The 20,807-nt window shown below is 15.5% G+C and overlaps 1 protein-coding gene and 3 pseudogenes across 1 annotated transcript; 2 read left to right on the top strand and 2 right to left on the bottom strand.

The window, feature by feature from the left end:
- Positions 1-309: 309 nt before the first annotated feature.
- LOC132953500 (NADH-ubiquinone oxidoreductase chain 5-like) lies at positions 310-3,981 on the bottom strand (annotated as a pseudogene).
- A 337-nt stretch (positions 3,982-4,318) lies between these two features.
- On the top strand, positions 4,319-5,457 carry LOC132953496 (cytochrome b-like; annotated as a pseudogene).
- Positions 5,458-13,502: 8,045 nt separating this feature from the next.
- On the top strand, positions 13,503-14,487 carry LOC132953498 (cytochrome c oxidase subunit 2-like; annotated as a pseudogene).
- Positions 14,488-19,321: 4,834 nt separating this feature from the next.
- Positions 19,322-20,545, bottom strand: LOC132953499 (NADH-ubiquinone oxidoreductase chain 5-like; the record flags this gene model as incomplete). Its single annotated transcript, XM_061025895.1, has 1 exon — positions 19,322-20,545. A coding segment is annotated over one exon (824 nt), but the record flags the coding sequence as incomplete, so codon positions are not given.
- Between the last annotated feature and the right edge of the window lie 262 nt (positions 20,546-20,807).

The following is a 20,807-nucleotide window of genomic DNA, read 5'->3' as shown; positions in this document are numbered from 1 at the left end:
TTTAAATTAACTAGAAAAACTAACAAATATTTTTAAAAAAAAATATGCAAAGGTAACTACCTTACACAAAAATTTATAAAAAATTAAATCAAAAATTAATCTTTATTAAAAATAACAAAAATTAACACAATTAGAATTTTACCTTTATTTTAAAATTATCACCAAAATTAAAAATTTTTTTTACATTTAATTTTAAAAATTAATTTTTAAATTAACTAGAAAAACTAACAAATATTTTTAAAAATATTTAAAAAAATTTATTTTACCTTTATATCTTCAATATAATGCTCTTAAATTAAGCTATTTAAATTTAATAATTAAATAATAAAATAATTAAAAATCATAAAAAAAATAATAAAATATAAACTTTATAACTATTTAAAAAAATACTCTGTCTAAATCTAATTATTTTCTTAAAAAAATAAATTAAACCTCTATTTAAATTATATTCAATTCAACCAATTTCAAAAACCTTTAAAGTAAAAAATCCAATATAAAGAAAATTATTTAAAAAAAAATTTACTTTAAAAAATAATAAATTTCATATTAATCTAAAAAAAAAAAATATTAAATAAAGAAAATATATATTTTATAGAAAATAAAAAATTATTAAGTTCAAAAAAAAATCAAATTCTAAAAAATAAAATTAATACTCTTAAAATCTTAAATTTAAATTCTAATAAAATTAAATCAAATTTATAAAATATTAATCATATAAAAAAAGAACCAAAAAACAACATAATAAAACTAATAAATATTATACTAATAATTAAGATTTTTCTTTCAAATTTAATAATCATTAAATAATTAAATATAGAAAAATTTATTATTATTAAATAATAAATTACACGAATTGAATAAAAAAAAGTTAAAAAAAAAGAAAATAAAAAAAAAAAAAAAAAAAAAAAAATTCAAATTTATTATTAAAAAGTATTCAAAAATCAAGTCCTTAGAATAAAAACTACAGAAAAAAGGAAAACCACATAATGATATTAAAGTAAATATAAAAATCAAACCACAAAAAGGTAAATAATCAATTAATCCCCCTATTTTACGAATATCTTGATTATTATTTATATTAAGAATTAAAATACCAGATCTCAAAAATATTATAGATTTAAATAAAGCATGTATTAATAAATAAAAAAAACATATATCAATTTTACCTAAACATAAAATCATAAATATAAAACTTATTTGACTTAAAGTAGAAAAAGCAATAATTTTCTTTAAATCAAATTCAAAAATTGCATTTAAACCAGATATTAATATAGTTAAACAAGAAATTACTATTAAATAATTTAAAAAAGAAAAATTTAAAAAAATTTCATTAAACCGAATTATTAAATAAATACCAGCAGTTACTAAAGTAGAAGAATGAACTAAAGAAGAAACAGGTGTAGGAGCTGCTATAGCTAAAGGCAACCAAGAAGAAAAAGGAATTTGAGCTCTTTTAGTCAAAGAAGCAAATATAATTATCAAACTAATAAAAAATAAATAATTTAAATTTCTATAATAATTAATTAAAATAAAATTTCAAGAACCAAAATTTAATATTCAAATTATAGATATAATAATAAATAAATCACCTAAACGATTTAAAATAACAGTTACCAATCCCGAACTATAAGATTTTTTATTTTGATAAAAAACAACTAAACAGAAAGAAACCATTCCTAAACCATCTCAACCCAACAAAATTCTAATTAAATTAGGACTAAGAATTAAAAAAAATATAAACATAATAAAAAAATTTATTAATATTAAAAATCGATTCTTATTAAAATCATAATTTATATATTCTATTCTATACAATAAAATTATTGAAGAAATCAAAAATACAAAAGAAATAAATATTAAAGATATTCAATCCAATAAAATAACATATAAAACTATACAAGAATTAAAAAAAAAAAATATATACTCAATAAAATAAAATTTATCAAAATAAATTAATAATAAGCCTAAAATAAAAAAAATAATAAATGATATAAAAAAAAAAAAAAAAAAAAAAAAAAAAAAAATTAAATTTAATTATTTAAATATAACATATAATCTTTAATTCCACAAATTAATATTTTAATTAAACTATTTAAATAACAAAATAATTCTATAATTAAAAAAATTATATTCAAAGGTAATCAATGTATAAATAATAATAAATATTCTGTTAAATTAATATAAACTAAATAATTTATATTAAAAAATAATTTACCATATTGAGTATATAAATATAAATAAAGACTATATAAAAATATTAAAATCATAATTAATAAATAAAATATATAAAAATAATCTAATCAAATTATTAAACTAATTAATAAAAATAATTCACCAAATAAATTTAAAGAAGGAGGAAAAGATATATTAGAAGAACATAATAAAAATCATCAAAATGATAAAAAAGGATAAATATTAATTAAACCTTTATTTAAAAACATTCTACGACTTTTAAAACGTAAATAACAAATATTTCTTAAACAAAATAATCCAGAAGAACATAAACCATGACCAAATATTAAAATTAATGAACCAAAATAACCTCAATTATTTAAAGTTAAAAACCCAATAATAACTAAACCTATATGAACAACAGAAGAATAAGCAATTAAAATTTTAAGATCTCTTTGAAAAAAACAAACTAATCTTAAAATTATTATTCCTAATAAACATAAAGAAATTAATAAATAATTAAATTTAAGATTAATCTTAAAAATTAACATTAAAATATGATAAATACCAAAACCACCTAATTTTAATATAATACCAGCTAAAATTATTGAACCACAAATAGGAGCTTCAACATGAGCTTTAGGTAATCAGATATGAAATATAAATAAAGGTATTTTAACTAAAAAAATTATTATTAAAAATATATAAAAATAAAAATTTAAATTATTTAAATAATCAAAATAATACATAAATATAAAGTTAAAATTATTTAAACTTAATAAACATGAAAAAAAAGGTAAAGAAAAAAAAATTATATAAATAAATAAATAAAATCCAGCTTTAAAACGCTCATATTGATATCCTCAACCATAAATTAAAATAATTACAGGAATTAAATTAATTTCATAAAAAATATAAAATAAAAAAAAACTATTTCTAAAAAAACAAAAATAAAAAATAATAACAAAAATAAATATTAATAAATTAAAATAATTTAAATAATTATTTTTAAAATTAAGTCTAGAAATATAAACTAATCTAATAATCCAAATACCTAATATAAATATTAAATAAGAAAATATATCTATACCAAATAAATATCTAATATTTAAAAAATAATTGAATATTGGAATCTTAAAATATATAAAAAAAAAAAAAAAAAAAAAAAAAATTCTGGGCTAATCATCATCTTTTAACCTTCAAGCTAAAAAAAATCATTCTAAAAATAATTAATATTAAAATTATTAACATTGTAAAATTATTAATGATTTTATATAATCATTTCCATATATACGAACTATTAAAATCAAAATTGTTAAACCTAATACTCTTTCACTAATACAAAAAATAAAAAAAACTAATAATAAAATATATTGCTTAATAAATATTATTAAATTTAACAAAAATAATAAAGATAAAATTAATAATAAATATTCTAATCCTAAAAGTATTATTAATAAATGATTAAAATTAAAAATATAAAATAAGACTCCAGAAAATAATATAAATATTAAAACTAAAATAAATAAATTTATCATTTTAATAGTTTAAAAAAAACATTGATATTGTAAATCAAAATTATAAAATTATTTAAAATAAATCAGTATAAATATATACATATTATCATTAATCTCCAAAATTAATATTTTAATTAAAATATATACTGAATTTTAAAAATTATTTTATTAACTAATTTAATTATAGCAATTATATTAACAATAATGAAATCACCTATTAGATCAAATTTAATTATTTTAATTCAAACAATAACTTTAACTATAATAATTAATTTAATTAATAAAACATCATGAATTTCATTTATAGTTTTCATTTTATATATTGGAGGATTAATAATTATTTTTTTATATATCTCAAGAATTGCTTTTAATGAATTAAATATTAATAAAAATTATAAAAACATAATTTACAAAATAATTTTTATATTCTTAATATTAATTTACTTTAAATTATCTCTAAATATAGAAAATATGATTTATGAAAATAAATTTATATTTGAAGATAACTTTTACTTATTAAACATATTTATAATACCTAATAATATTTTAATCTATATAATTATATTTATTCTTTTTTTTATATTAATTTTAATTATCTGAATATTAAAAATTAATAAAGGACCAATTCGACAAAAAACCAATTAATGAAAAAAAACATAATAAAAATTATATCACCAATATTAAACTTACCAACACCTACTAGAATTAGTTTTATATGAAATTTTGGATCTTTATTAATAATCTGCTTAATTAATCAAATTTTAACAGGATTATTTTTAGCTTTCCATTATAAAACAGATATTAACTTAGCTTTTCAAAGAATTATTAATATAAATCGAAATATTAATTTTGGATGATTAATTCGTTCTTTCCATGCTAATGGGGCATCAATATTTTTTATTATAATTTATATTCATATTAGACGAGGAATTTATATAAATTCATTTAATTTTAAAATAACATGAATTGTAGGAGTATTATTATTATTATTAACTATAATAACAGCTTTTGTAGGATATGTATTACCATGAGGACAAATATCATTTTGAGGTGCAACAGTAATTACAAATCTTTTATCAGCAATTCCATATTTAGGAAATTCAATTGTAATTTGAATTTGAGGAGGCTTCTCTATTAGTAATGCTACATTAACACGATTTTTTTCAATTCACTTTATTTTACCTTTTATTATTATTTTATTTACTTTTATTCATCTTTTTTTTTTACATATAACAGGATCTAATAATCCATTAGGTATTAATAGAAATTTTGATAAAATCAGATTTTCACCTTATTTCTTAATTAAAGATTTAATTGGATTAATTATATTTATATGAATATTTTTCATTTTAACTTTAATTTTTCCTTATTTATTAAATGATCATAATAATTTTGATATAGCAAATTCAATAATTACGCCTAATCATATTCAACCAGAATGATATTTTTTATTTTCATATTCAATTTTACGAGCAATCCCTAATAAATTAGGAGGAGTTATTGCCTTAATATTATCAATTTTAATTTTATTGATTATACCTTTATTAAATAAAAAAAACTTCTTAAGAAATAAATTTTATCCTATAAATAAAATTCTATTTTGAATTTTTATTATAACATTTTTTATATTAACATGAATTGGTATACAACCAGTTGAATATCCTTTTATTTCAACAAGTCAAATTTTTACAACAATTTACTTTTCATATTTTTTTATTAATTTTTATATTATAAAAATATGAGATAAATTATTAACTTAATAAAATCAGTTAATTAATTTATTTAAAATATTTATTTTGAAAATAAAAAATAGAAATTAATTCTATTAACTTAATACTAAAATTAATGATATAAGTTAAATAATTTAATAGAAAAATTAAATATAAATAAAAATAAAGATAAAGGTAAAATTAATTTTCAAATTAAATATATTAACTTATCATAACGAAAACGTGGTAAAAACCCACGTAATCAAATAATTAAAAATATAAATGTTAAAATAAAAATATTTAAATAAAATTTATTCATTATTAAACCAAAAAATATTTCACATAATAATATACCTATAAATATAATTCTTATATATTCAGATATAAAAATAAAAATAAAAGATAAACTTCTAAATTCAATATTAAAACCAGAAACTAATTCTGATTCTCCTTCAGAAAAATCAAAAGGAGAACGATTCATTTCTGCTAAAAATCTAATTAATAATAAAATAAATATTAAAAAAAGAAAAAAAAAAAATTTAGAATTTATTTGATAAATATAAAAATCATTTAAATTAAATCTATTAATTAAAAATATTAAATTTATAATAATAATTATTATTCTTACTTCATAAGAAATTATTTGAGAAATAAAACGAATTATCCCTAAAACTGAATAATTAGAATTAGATGATCATCTAATTATTAAAAAAATATAAACTATTAAACTCGAACAACAAAACATATAAATTAAACCAAAACCTATAATATAATTTATACCAATATAAGGATAAATAAATCAAAAAAAAACAGAAATTAATAAACCTAATATAGGGGAAATTATAAAAATTAAAAAATTTATATTTCTAGGATAATTAACTTCTTTAAAAAATAACTTTAAACCATCACCTATAGGTTGAAAAACACCTTTAATAAAAAATTTATTAGGGCCTTTACGTAATTGAATATAACCTAAAACTTTACGTTCTAATAAAGTAAAAAAAGCTACTCTTATGAAAACTATTAAAAATAAAATCAAAAAATTAATAATTATAATAAATATAAAAATTACTATCTATAATTAAAATTATATAATTAAATTCTAAATTTAACACAATTATCTGCCAAAATAGTTAAATTAATTTAATTCACTTAATAAAAAAATTTAATTTAATTATTTAATCCTTTCGTACTAAAATAAATTATTTTTTAAAAGATAGAAACCAACCTGGCTTACACCGGTTTGAACTCAAATCATGTAAGAATTTAAAGGTCGAACAGACCTAATACTTAAAATTTTGCACCTAAGATTAATCTTAATTCAACATCGAGGTCGCAAACTAATTTTTAAATTTGAACTTAAAAAATTAATTACGCTGTTATCCCTAAAGTAACTTTTTCCTATAATTAAAAATTTTAATTCAAATAATCACTAAATAATGTAAAATTTTAAAAAAAGTTTAATAATTTTTTTTATCACCCCAATAAAATAAATAATAAAATTAAAATATTTATAATCCAAAAAAATTAAAATTAATATTTATAAAGTTTTATAGGGTCTTATCGTCCCTTTAAATAATTTAAGCTTTTTTACTTAAAAATAAAATTTTAATTATATAAATAATAAAGTTTATTTCTCATCAAATCTTTCATACAAGTCCTCAATTAAAAGACTAATTATTATGCTACCTTTGCACAGTCAAAATACTGCAGCTATTTAATAAATCATTGAGCAGATCCTATATTAAATTAAACTTAATACAATGTTTTTGTTAAACAGATGAAAATAATTTTTGCCGAATTCATAATTTATAAATATAAATTATACTAATTTAATCATTATTACTAAAAATTAAATATTAATTAATAAAATTTAATAAAAAAAATAAATAAATTTATAATAAATTAAAACTAAATAAATAATAAATTTTTACAAACTTATAATAAAAATTTCTATTCCTATAAATTATTAAAATAAATAAATTATTATATAAAAATTTTAAGCTTATCCCTAAAATAATTTAAATTTAAAATATTAATATATAAAATCAAAATAACTTTTAAAATTTTAAATTAAATTTAAATCTTAAATAACTAAATATAATATAACGAATTAAATTTCAAAACTAATATTATTTTATAAATATTTATAAAACAATAAATTAATAATAAAATTAACTCTATAAATTTTGAGAAATTAAAAAAAAATTAAAAATTTTAATTAACCCTGATACAAAAGGTACTAAAAATATTCTTTTTAAAATTTAACTAATTCTTTTACAATACTATTAAACTATAAATCTAAAAATTAATTTTTACTTAATACTAAAACCCTAAATAAATAAATTACTTTTATAAAAAATCAATAAAAAATAAATATATTAATAACTTTAATTTAAATAAAGTTTAACAACATCCTATCATTGTAAATGACATACTTAAATTTAGATATTTATTTATAAAAAATATAATCTTTCTAAATACACTTTCCAGTACATTTACTTTGTTACGACTTGTCTTATTTTTAATAAGAATGACGGGCAATATGTACATATTTTAGATCTTTATTCATATTAATTAAATAAATAAATTTACTATTAAATCCAATTTCATTTTAATTTTCATCTAAAATCCAAAAATAAAATTTAATGTAACCCATTATAAACTTATTTATTAACCACATCTTGACTTAACATAAATCATAAAAATAAACAAAGAAAATAAATTTTTAAATATATTCATGACAGCGATATATGAACTATTTAAAATAAGTAAAATTAATCGTGGATTATCAATTAAAAAACAGGTTCCTCTAATAAGACTAAAATACCGCCAAATTTTTTAAATTTAAAGAACATAACTATTAATTTTTTAGTAAATTAATTTAAACTTTTATAATAGGGTATCTAATCCTAGTTTTAAATAAAATTTAATAGAATAAAATAATTATAATAATAATTCTTAATTAAATTTTACTTTATTAAAAAAAATTAAATTATAAATTATACTTAATACTAATAACCAAACTATTTTACTTGTATATTATGTTTAACCGCAACTGCTGGCACATATTTAGTTTATACTTAAATTAATAATTAAATCTAAATCTCTTTAATATTTAATATTTAATACTGAGAATTATTAAAATCCTTTAAGAACTTATTAACAATCAAAAAATTTCATGTATTTTCTTAATTAAATAAAATTTTATAATAAAATAAATTATATTTATATATAAAATAATAATAATATGGTTTAATATTATTAAAATAAGCAATTTTTAATTAAATTTTAATTTTATTGAATTTATAATAAATTACAATTTTAAATTAAACAATAAAACTTAAGTAAATAAAAATAAATTTTCCAAATTTGAAGACAAAAATTATACACAATTATGTAGTTATACCCAAAAATTTCTCACAAAAATATTTTAATTAACGAATTATGATAAAAAATCGAATAAAGAATTTTTATTTTTACAATTTTTGAAAAACCAAATTATACAATTTTTAATAATTTAACTCAACTTTTTAAAATAAAAAAACTAAATTGTAATTTTTCAACATATTTTTTTTTAATAATGGACATTTCTAACAAATTAAAATTAATTTTATAGATAAAAAAAGTATACTTTTTTTAGTTAATTTATACGACTATTTACATATATTTAAATATTTATATACTGATTAATTCCTAAATTGAAATTTTAATAAAATATAAATATTTTCTGTAATCAGGTTTATACATTTAATGAGCTAAAATTTTAAATTAAACAATAAAACTCGAATAAATAAAAATAAATTTTCCAAATTTGAAGACAAAAATCATACACAATTATGTAGTTATACCCAAAAATTTCTCACAAAAATATTTTAGTTAACGAATTATGATAAAAAATCGAATAAAGAATTTTTATTTTTGCAATTTTTGAAAAACCAAATTATACAATTTTTAATAATTTAACTCAACTTTTTAAAGTAAAAAAACTAAAATTGTAATTTTTCAACATATTTTTTTTTAATAATGGACATTTCTAACAAATTAAAATTAATTTTATAGATAAAAAAAGTATACTTTTTTTAGTTAATTTATACGACTATTTACATATATTTAAATATTTATATACTGATTAATTCCTAAATTAAAATTTTAATAAAATATAAATATTTTCTGTAATCAGGTTTATACATTTAATGAACTAAAATTTTAAATTAAACAATAAAACTCGAATAAATAAAAATAAATTTTCCAAATTTGAAGACAAAAATCATACACAATTATGTAGTTATACCCAAAAATTTCTCACAAAAATATTTTAGTTAACGAATTATGATAAAAAATCGAATAAAGAATTTTTATTTTTGCAATTTTTGAAAAACCAAATTATACAATTTTTAATAATTTAACTCAACTTTTTAAAGTAAAAAAACTAAAATTGTAATTTTTCAACATATTTTTTTTTAATAATGGACATTTCTAACAAATTAAAATTAATTTTATAGATAAAAAAAGTATACTTTTTTTAGTTAATTTATACGACTATTTACATATATTTAAATATTTATATACTGATTAATTCCTAAATTAAAATTTTAATAAAATATAAATATTTTCTGTAATCAGGTTTATACATTTAATGAGCTAAAATTTTAAATTAAACAATAAAACTCGAATAAATAAAAATAAATTTTCCAAATTTGAAGACAAAAATCATACACAATTATGTAGTTATACCCAAAAATTTCTCACAAAAATATTTTAGTTAACGAATTATGATAAAAAATCGAATAAAGAATTTTTATTTTTGCAATTTTTGAAAAACCAAATTATACAATTTTTAATAATTTAACTCAACTTTTTAAAGTAAAAAAACTAAAATTGTAATTTTTCAACATATTTTTTTTTTAATAATGGACATTTCTAACAAATTAAAATTAATTTTATAGCTAAAAAAAATATACTTTTTTTAGTTAATTTATACGACTATTCCTACTTTAATTTTTCAAATAATTGAATTTTCAAACTAGAAACCTTATATATATATATACAATAAATATATGTATATATTCATATAAGGATTTATATACATATATATATATATATATATAAGATGTATAGATAATATTACTATATAAGGATTTATATATATATATATATATATATATATATAATATAAGCTATATAGATGTATATATGTATTATATATATATACTATATATATATGAAGTCTATATATGTATACTACTATATATATTAATAAATCCTCTATATACTCTTTCTTCTTTCTTTTTTTTTTAAAGGAGGGCTACGCCCCCCTTTTTAGACAATTACAAACGTCATGCCTCACTAAAACATATTTTTTTTAAAATTTTATTGAGATTATTCCCAATCTCTATCTAAACCAAGAAACATTTTTTTACTAAACAATATTTTTAAAAATAAAATGCCTGAAAAAGGGTTACTTTGATAGAGTAAATCATGTATTATATATACTTTTATTATACTTTAAGAAACTATCTAATCCATAAATTTCAAAAATTTATATGCATAAACACCTAAGTATATATCATAAAGAAAAATAAGCTAAAATAAGCTTTTGGATTCATACTTCAAATATAGAATAAAATTCTTTTTTCTGATAAATTTAAATTTAACAAAAATTATATTTTTTACATTATTAATATTTAGAACTTTAATATCAATTTCAGCATCAAATTGATTATCAATATGAATAGGATTAGAATTAAATCTATTTTCAATTATTCCAATTTTAAACTTTAAGTCATCAATTTACTCAATTGAAGCTACAATAAAATATTTTTTAATTCAAGCTTTTGCTTCAATTTTATTACTAATTTTTTTAATTAATAAAAATCTATTATTTATAAATAATGATAATATTTTAATTATAATATCACTATTAATAAAATTAAGATTAATACCTTTTCATTTATGATTACCTTCAATAATAGAAGGACTGAATTGAATATCATGTTTATTAATAATAACTTGACAAAAAATCACACCTTTAATTATAATTTCTTATTTAAATATTAATAAAAATATAATTTTTTTAATTGTATTAATCTCAATAAATTCAATTTTTGGTTTAAATCAAAATTCAATACGTAAAATTTTAGCTATATCATCAATTAATAATACTACCTGAATACTATTTGCAATTTTAATAAATGAAAATTTATGAATTAATTACTTTTTAATTTATTCTTTATTAAATTTTTTAATTATTAAAATACTTAATAATTATAATGTTAATTATATTAATCAAATAAAACTATTTAATTTAAATTTTTTTTTCAAATTAAATATATTAATATTAATTTTTTCAATTATAGGTTTACCTCCCATAATAGGATTTTTAATAAAATGAATACTAATTAAAACTTTAATCTATAATAATATATATATTATTATAATAATATTAATTATACTAACTATTTTAAATTTACTTTTTTATATTAAATTAACTTATTTTATATTATTTAATTTTAATCTTTTTAATAAATGATATCTAATATATAAAAAAAACAATTATGATTTCATTATATTAATAAATTTTTTTAGATTATTTTTTAGTTACTTATTTATTTATTAAGGTTTTAAGTTAACTAAATAAACTATTAATCTTCAAAATTAAAAATATTATATTTTAAACCTTAATTAAATAATTAATACCTTTAAATTTGCAATTTAATATCATTTAATATGAATATAAGATTTAATGATAAAAAGATTATTTAATCTATATATAAATTTACAATTTACAACCTATTATCAGCCATTTTATCTATAAAATGAATTTTTTCAACTAATCATAAAGATATTGGAACTTTATACTTTTTATTTGGTATTTGATCAGGTATAATTGGATCATCTCTTAGAATTTTAATTCGTCTAGAACTAAGACAAATTAATTCTATTATTAATAATAACCAATTATATAATGTAATTGTAACAATTCATGCTTTTATTATAATTTTTTTTATAACAATACCAATTGTAATTGGTGGATTTGGAAATTGATTAATTCCTATAATAATAGGTTGTCCTGATATATCATTCCCACGTTTAAATAACATTAGATTTTGATTATTACCCCCATCATTAATAATAATAATTTGTAGTTTTTTAATTAATAATGGAACAGGAACAGGATGAACTATTTATCCACCTTTATCAAATAACATTGCACATAATAATATTTCAGTTGATTTAACTATTTTTTCCTTACATTTAGCAGGAATCTCCTCAATTTTAGGAGCAATTAACTTTATTTGTACAATTCTTAATATAATACCAAATAATATAAAATTAAATCAAATTCCTCTTTTCCCTTGATCAATTTTAATTACAGCTATTTTATTAATTTTATCTTTACCAGTCTTAGCTGGTGCTATTACAATATTATTAACTGATCGAAATTTAAACACTTCATTTTTTGATCCAGCAGGAGGAGGAGATCCTATTCTTTATCAACATTTATTTTGATTCTTTGGACATCCTGAAGTTTATATTTTAATTTTACCTGGATTTGGATTAATTTCACATATTATTAGTCAAGAAAGAAATAAAAATGAAACATTTGGTAATATTAGAATAATTTATGCAATATTAACTATTGGATTATTAGGATTTATTGTATGAGCTCATCATATATTTACAATTGGTATAGATGTTGATACACGAGCATATTTTACATCAGCAACTATAATTATTGCCATTCCTACAGGAATTAAAATTTTTAGATGATTAGCTACTATTTATGGATCTAAAATTAATTTTTCACCCTCAACAATTTGATCTTTAGGTTTCATTTTTCTATTTACAATTGGTGGCTTAACAGGAGTTATTCTTGCTAATTCATCTATTGATATTATTCTTCATGATACTTATTATGTAGTAGCTCATTTTCATTATGTATTATCTATAGGAATTGTATTTGCAATTATTGCTAGACTAATTCATTGATTCCCAATTTTTACAGGATTTTCTATAAATAACTTTATTTTAAAAATTCAATTTATTTTAATATTTATTGGAGTAAATTTAACTTTTTTCCCCCAACATTTTTTAGGTTTAAATGGAATACCTCGACGTTATACAGATTATCCTAATAATTTTTTATTATGAAATATAATTTCATCAATTGGATCAATAATTTCAACATTTAGAATTATCATTTTAATTTATTCAATTTGAAATAGAATTTTTTTAAAAAAAACAACAATTTTCAAATTAAATTTAAGAAACTCTATTGAATGAATTCATAATTTACCTCCATTAGAACATTCATATTCAGAATTACCTTTAATTATTAATTTCTAATATGGCAGAAATTATATGCAATGAACTTAAAATTCATTTATAAAGAATAATCTTTTTTTAGAAATTATAACTTGATTAAAACTAAGATTTCAAAATAGAAATTCGCCATTAATAGAACAATTAATTTTTTTTCATGATCATACAATTTTTATTATTATTATAATTATATCAACAATTACTTACATAATATTATTTATTATAAACAATAAATTTATTAATATTAAAATTTCAGAAAATCAAATAATTGAGTTTATTTGAACAACAACTCCACCTATTATTTTAATTTTTATTGCCATACCTTCTTTACATTTATTATATTTAATAGATGAAATTAAATGTCCTATTTTAACAATTAAAATTTTTGGGCATCAATGATTTTGATCCTATGAATACTCAGATTTTTCAAATATTGAATTTGAATCATATATAATTAATGATTTAAATAAAGAAAATTTCCGTTTAATTGAAGTAGATAATAAAACTATTATCCCATTTAAATTTAATATTCGACTTTTAATTTCATCAGATGATGTTATTCACTCTTGAACTATTCCAAGTTTAGCAATTAAAATTGATGCAATTCCAGGACGAATAAACCAAATTAATCTTTTTATAAATCGTCCTGGAATATACTTTGGTCAATGTTCAGAAATTTGCGGAATTAATCATAGATTTATACCAATTCAGATTGAATCAATTAATTTAAATAAATTTATCTATTGAATTAAAAACTTTTAACTCATTAGATGACTGAAAAGCAAAGTAATGATCTCTTAAATCAAAATATAGTAAATTAGCAATTACTTCTAATGAAAGAGATTAGTTAAAGTTATAACATTAATTTGTCAAATTAAAATTATTTATTTATATCACTTAATCCCTCAAATAGCACCAATAAATTGATTAATTCTATTTATATTTTTTTTTTCTATATTCTATTTAATTATAAATCTATTATACTTTAATTTTATTAAAAATATAAAAATTAAAATTTCATTTAAAAATAACATAAAAAATTATAATAAATTTATTTAATATTTTTGACCCTTCAACAAAAGTTTTTAATTTAGAATTAAATTGAATTAGAACTTTATTAATTATTTTAATAATACCAAATTTTTTATGAATTATACCAAATCGAATAAATTGATTTATATTTAAAATTTTTAATATATTAAATAACGAAATATTAATATTATATAAAATAAAAAAAACTAAATCACCTGCATTTATATTTATTGCATTATTTATATTTATTTTACTTAATAACTTTTTTAGATTATTTCCTTATATTTTTTCATCATCAAGTCATATAATTTTTTCAATTACTTTAGCTTTACCATTCTGATTATTTTACATTATTTTTTCAACATGTAAAAATACAAAAAATATAATTGCACATTTAATTCCACTTAATACACCAATTTATTTAGCCCCATTAATAACAATCATTGAAACAATAAGAATTATTATTCGACCATTTTCTTTATCTATTCGTCTAACTGCAAATTTAATTGCAGGACACTTACTTATAACATTATTAAACTTTAATTCAATAATAATCATTATTATTTTAATTCAAATATTTATAATAATTTTTGAATTATGTGTAGCCTTAATCCAAAGATATGTATTTTCAATTCTTTCATCTTTATATTCTAGAGAATAATGATAAAAATTAATCAACCTTATTTTATTCTAAATTTAAGTCCATGACCAATTTTAATAGCTTTAAATACTTTTAATTTAATGATTTCAAATATCATAATTATAAATTTTAAATTTAATTTAATATCATTAATAAATTTAATTTTAATTATTACTATTTCAATCTTATGATGACGAGATGTAATTCGAGAAAGAACATTTCAAGGTAATCATAATTTTTATATTATAAATCTAATTAAATTTAGAATAATCTTATTTATTATTTCTGAAATATTTTTATTTATTTCATTTTTTTGAAATTTTTTACATAATTCTTTAGCACCATCAATTGAATTAGGATTAAACTGACCTCCTAAAAACATTAATTTTTTCAATCCATTATTAATCCCATTACTAAATACAATTATTTTATTAACATCAAGATTCACTGTAACATTAACTCATCTTTACTTATTAAATAATTCAAAAAAAAAAACAATTATTTTTATAAATATAACAATTATTTTAAGTATCTATTTTTTATTACTTCAAATATTAGAATATAAACAAGCAACATTTACATTTTCAGACTCAATTTTTGGATCATCATTTTATATAGCAACAGGATTCCATGGTTTACACGTTATTATTGGAACAATTTTCCTAATAATCAATTTAATACGTATAATAAAAATACATTTTTCATATATTCATCACATCAGATTTGAATTAGCTGCTTGATATTGACATTTCATTGATATTATTTGATTATTTTTATATATAACTTTCTACTGATGAAATAATTAATTTTATTAATATATATAAATAGTATATTTGATTTCCAATCAAAAAGTTTAATTTTTAAATAAAATAATTATATTAAATTTAATATCAATATTAACAATATTTATTATTATACTAATTTTATTTTCAATTATAATTTTAATCAATATAAAAATAAAATTTAACTACAACAAATCAGCACCATTTGAATGTGGATTTGATCCATTTAATAAATCACGAATTCCATTTTCCTTAAATTTTTATTTGATTGCAATTATCTTTTTAATTTTTGATATTGAAATCTCAATTATTCTACCAATAATTATAAATTTCAAAATCTCTAATATACTATATTTCAATATTATATTCATAATATTTTTTATATTTATAATTATTACTATTTTTTATGAATGAAAATTTGGATCATTAAATTGAAAAATTTAAAGGATAATAGTTAAAATTTATAACATTTAATTTGCTTTTAAAAATTATTATATAATTTATCTTAAATAAGAAGTAATATTTTACATATTAATTTCGACTTAATAATAGATTATCAAAATCCTTATTTATTAATTGAAACCAAAAAGAGGTTTATTACTGTTAATAATAATATTGAAAAAAATTCCAATTAAAAAGATTTTAAAAAAAAAGAAGCTGCTAACTATCTTTTAAAGCATTTAAAATGTTTAATCTTTAATTTATTTATTAGTTTAATTAAAACATTATATTTTCAATATAAAAATAATTTTTATTTATAAATAATAATTTTAAAAATTAATTTTTAAATTAACTAGAAAAACTAACAAATATTTTTAAAAAAAAATATGCAAAGGTAACTACCTTACACAAAAATTTATAAAAAATTAAATCAAAAATTAATCTTTATTAAAAATAACAAAAATTAACACAATTAGAATTTTACCTTTATTTTAAAATTATCACCAAAATTAAAAATTTTTTTTACATTTAATTTTAAAAATTAATTTTTAAATTAACTAAAAAAACTAACAAATATTTTTAAAAAAAAATATGCAAAGGTAACTACCTTACACAAAAATTTATAAAAAATTAAATCAAAAATTAATCTTTATTAAAAATAACAAAAATTAACACAATTAGAATTTTACCTTTATTTTAAAATTATCACCAAAATTAAAAATTTTTTTTACATTTAATTTTAAAAATTAATTTTTAAATTAACTAGAAAAACTAACAAATATTTTTAAAAAAAAATATGCAAAGGTAACTACCTTACACAAAAATTTATAAAAAATTAAATCAAAAATTAATCTTTATTAAAAATAACAAAAATTAACACAATTAGAATTTTACCTTTATTTTAAAATTATCACCAAAATTAAAAATTTTTTTTACATTTAATTTTAAAAATTAATTTTTAAATTAACTAGAAAAACTAACAAATATTTTTAAAAAAAAATATGCAAAGGTAACTACCTTACACAAAAATTTATAAAAAATTAAATCAAAAATTAATCTTTATTAAAAATAACAAAAATTAACACAATTAGAATTTTACCTTTATTTTAAAATTATCACCAAAATTAAAAATTTTTTTTACATTTAATTTTAAAAATTAATTTTTAAATTAACTAAAAAAACTAACAAATATTTTTAAAAAAAAATATGCAAAGGTAACTACCTTACACAAAAATTTATAAAAAATTAAATCAAAAATTAATCTTTATTAAAAATAACAAAAATTAACACAATTAGAATTTTACCTTTATTTTAAAATTATCACCGAAATTAAAAATTTTTTTTACATTTAATTTTAAAAATTAATTTTTAAATTAACTAGAAAAACTAACAAATATTTTTAAAAAAAAATATGCAAAGGTAACTACCTTACACAAAAATTTATAAAAAATTAAATCAAAAATTAATCTTTATTAAAAATAACAAAAATTAACACAATTAGAATTTTACCTTTATTTTAAAATTATCACCAAAATTAAAAATTTTTTTTACATTTAATTTTAAAAATTAATTTTTAAATTAACTAGAAAAACTAACAAATATTTTTAAAAAAAAATATGCAAAGGTAACTACCTTACACAAAAATTTATAAAAAATTAAATCAAAAATTAATCTTTATTAAAAATAACAAAAATTAACACAATTAGAATTTTACCTTTATTTTAAAATTATCACCAAAATTAAAAATTTTTTTTACATTTAATTTTAAAAATTAATTTTTAAATTAACTAGAAAAACTAACAAATATTTTTAAAAAAAAATATGCAAAGGTAACTACCTTACACTAAAATTTATAAAAAATTAAATCAAAAATTAATCTTTATTAAAAATAACAAAAATTAACACAATTAGAATTTTACCTTTATTTTAAAATTATCACCAAAATTAAAAATTTTTTTTACATTTAATTTTAAAAATTAATTTTTAAATTAACTAGAAAAACTAACAAATATTTTTAAAAAAAAATATGCAAAGGTAACTACCTTACACAAAAATTTATAAAAAATTAAATCAAAAATTAATCTTTATTAAAAATAACAAAAATTAACACAATTAGAATTTTACCTTTATTTTAAAATTATCACCAAAATTAAAAATTTTTTTTACATTTAATTTTAAAAATTAATTTTTAAATTAACTAGAAAAACTAACAAATATTTTTAAAAAAAAATATGCAAAGGTAACTACCTTACACAAAAATTTATAAAAAATTAAATCAAAAATTAATCTTTATTAAAAATAACAAAAATTAACACAATTAGAATTTTACCTTTATTTTAAAATTATCACCAAAATTAAAAATTTTTTTTACATTTAATTTTAAAAATTAATTTTTAAATTAACTAGAAAAACTAACAAATATTTTTAAAAAAAAATATGCAAAGGTAACTACCTTACACAAAAATTTATAAAAAATTAAATATCAAAAATTAATCTTTATTAAAAATAACAAAAATTAACACAATTAGAATTTTACCTTTATTTTAAAATTATCACCAAAATTAAAAATTTTTTTTACATTTAATTTTAAAAATTAATTTTTAAATTAACTAGAAAAACTAACAAATATTTTTAAAAATATTTAAAAAAATTTATTTTACCTTTATATCTTCAATATAATGCTCTTAAATTAAGCTATTTAAATTTAATAATTAAATAATAAAATAATTAAAAATCATAAAAAAAATAATAAAATATAAACTTTATAACTATTTAAAAAAATACTCTGTCTAAATCTAATTATTTTCTTAAAAAAATAAATTAAACCTCTATTTAAATTATATTCAATTCAACCAATTTCAAAAACCTTTAAAGTAAAAAATCCAATATAAAGAAAATTATTTAAAAAAAAATTTACTTTAAAAAATAATAAATTTCATATTAATCTAAAAAAAAAAATATTAAATAAAGAAAATATATATTTTATAGAAAATAAAAAATTATTAAGTTCAAAAAAAAATCAAATTCTAAAAAATAAAATTAATACTCTTAAAATCTTAAATTTAAATTCTAATAAAATTAAATCAAATTTATAAAATATTAATCATATAAAAAAAGAACCAAAAAACAACATAATAAAACTAATAAATATTATACTAATAATTAAGATTTTTCTTTCAAATTTAATAATCATTAAATAATTAAATATAGAAAAATTTATTATTATTAAATAATAAATTACACGAATTGAATAAAAAAAAGTTAAAAAAAAAGAAAATAAAAAAAAAAAAAAAAAAAAAAAATTCAAATTTATTATTAAAAAGTATTCAAAAATCAAGTCCTTAGAATAAAAACTACAGAAAAAAGGAAAACCACATAATGATATTAAAGTAAATATAAAAATCAAACCACAAAAAGGTAAATAATCAATTAATCCCCCTATTTTACGAATATCTTGATTATTATTTATATTAAGAATTAAAATACCAGATCTCAAAAATATTATAGATTTAAATAAAGCATGTATTAATAAATAAAAAAAACATATATCAATTTTACCTAAACATAAAATCATAAATATAAAACTTATTTGACTTAAAGTAGAAAAAGCAATAATTTTCTTTAAATCAAATTCAAAAATTGCATTTAAACCAGATATTAATATAGTTAAACAAGAAATTACTATTAAATAATTTAAAAAAGAAAAATTTAAAAAAATTTCATTAAACCGAATTATTAAATAAATACCAGCAGTTACTAAAGTAGAAGAATGAACTAAAGAAGAAACAGGTGTAGGAGCTGCTATAGCTAAAGGCAACCAAGAAGAAAAAGGAATTTGAGCTCTTTTAGTCAAAGAAGCAAATATAATTATCAAACTAATAAAAAATAAATAATTTAAATTTCTATAATAATTAATTAAAATAAAATTTCAAGAACCAAAATTTAATATTCAAATTATAGATATAATAATAAATAAATCACCTAAACGATTTAAAATAACAGTTACCAATCCCGAACTATAAGATTTTTTATTTTGATAAAAAACAACTAAACAGAAAGAAACCATTCCTAAACCATCTCAACCCAACAAAATTCTAATTAAATTAGGACTAAGAATTAAAAAAAATATAAACATAATAAAAAAATTTATTAATATTAAAAATCGATTCTTATTAAAATCATAATTTAT

The sequence above is a fragment of the Metopolophium dirhodum genome, unplaced genomic scaffold, assembly GCF_019925205.1.
Source record: "Metopolophium dirhodum isolate CAU unplaced genomic scaffold, ASM1992520v1 scaffold50, whole genome shotgun sequence".
In the NCBI taxonomy this organism is placed as follows: Eukaryota; Metazoa; Arthropoda; class Insecta; order Hemiptera; family Aphididae; genus Metopolophium; species Metopolophium dirhodum.
The sequence above is the reverse complement of the archived record's forward strand: the minus strand, read 5'-3'. Positions and strand labels throughout refer to the sequence as shown.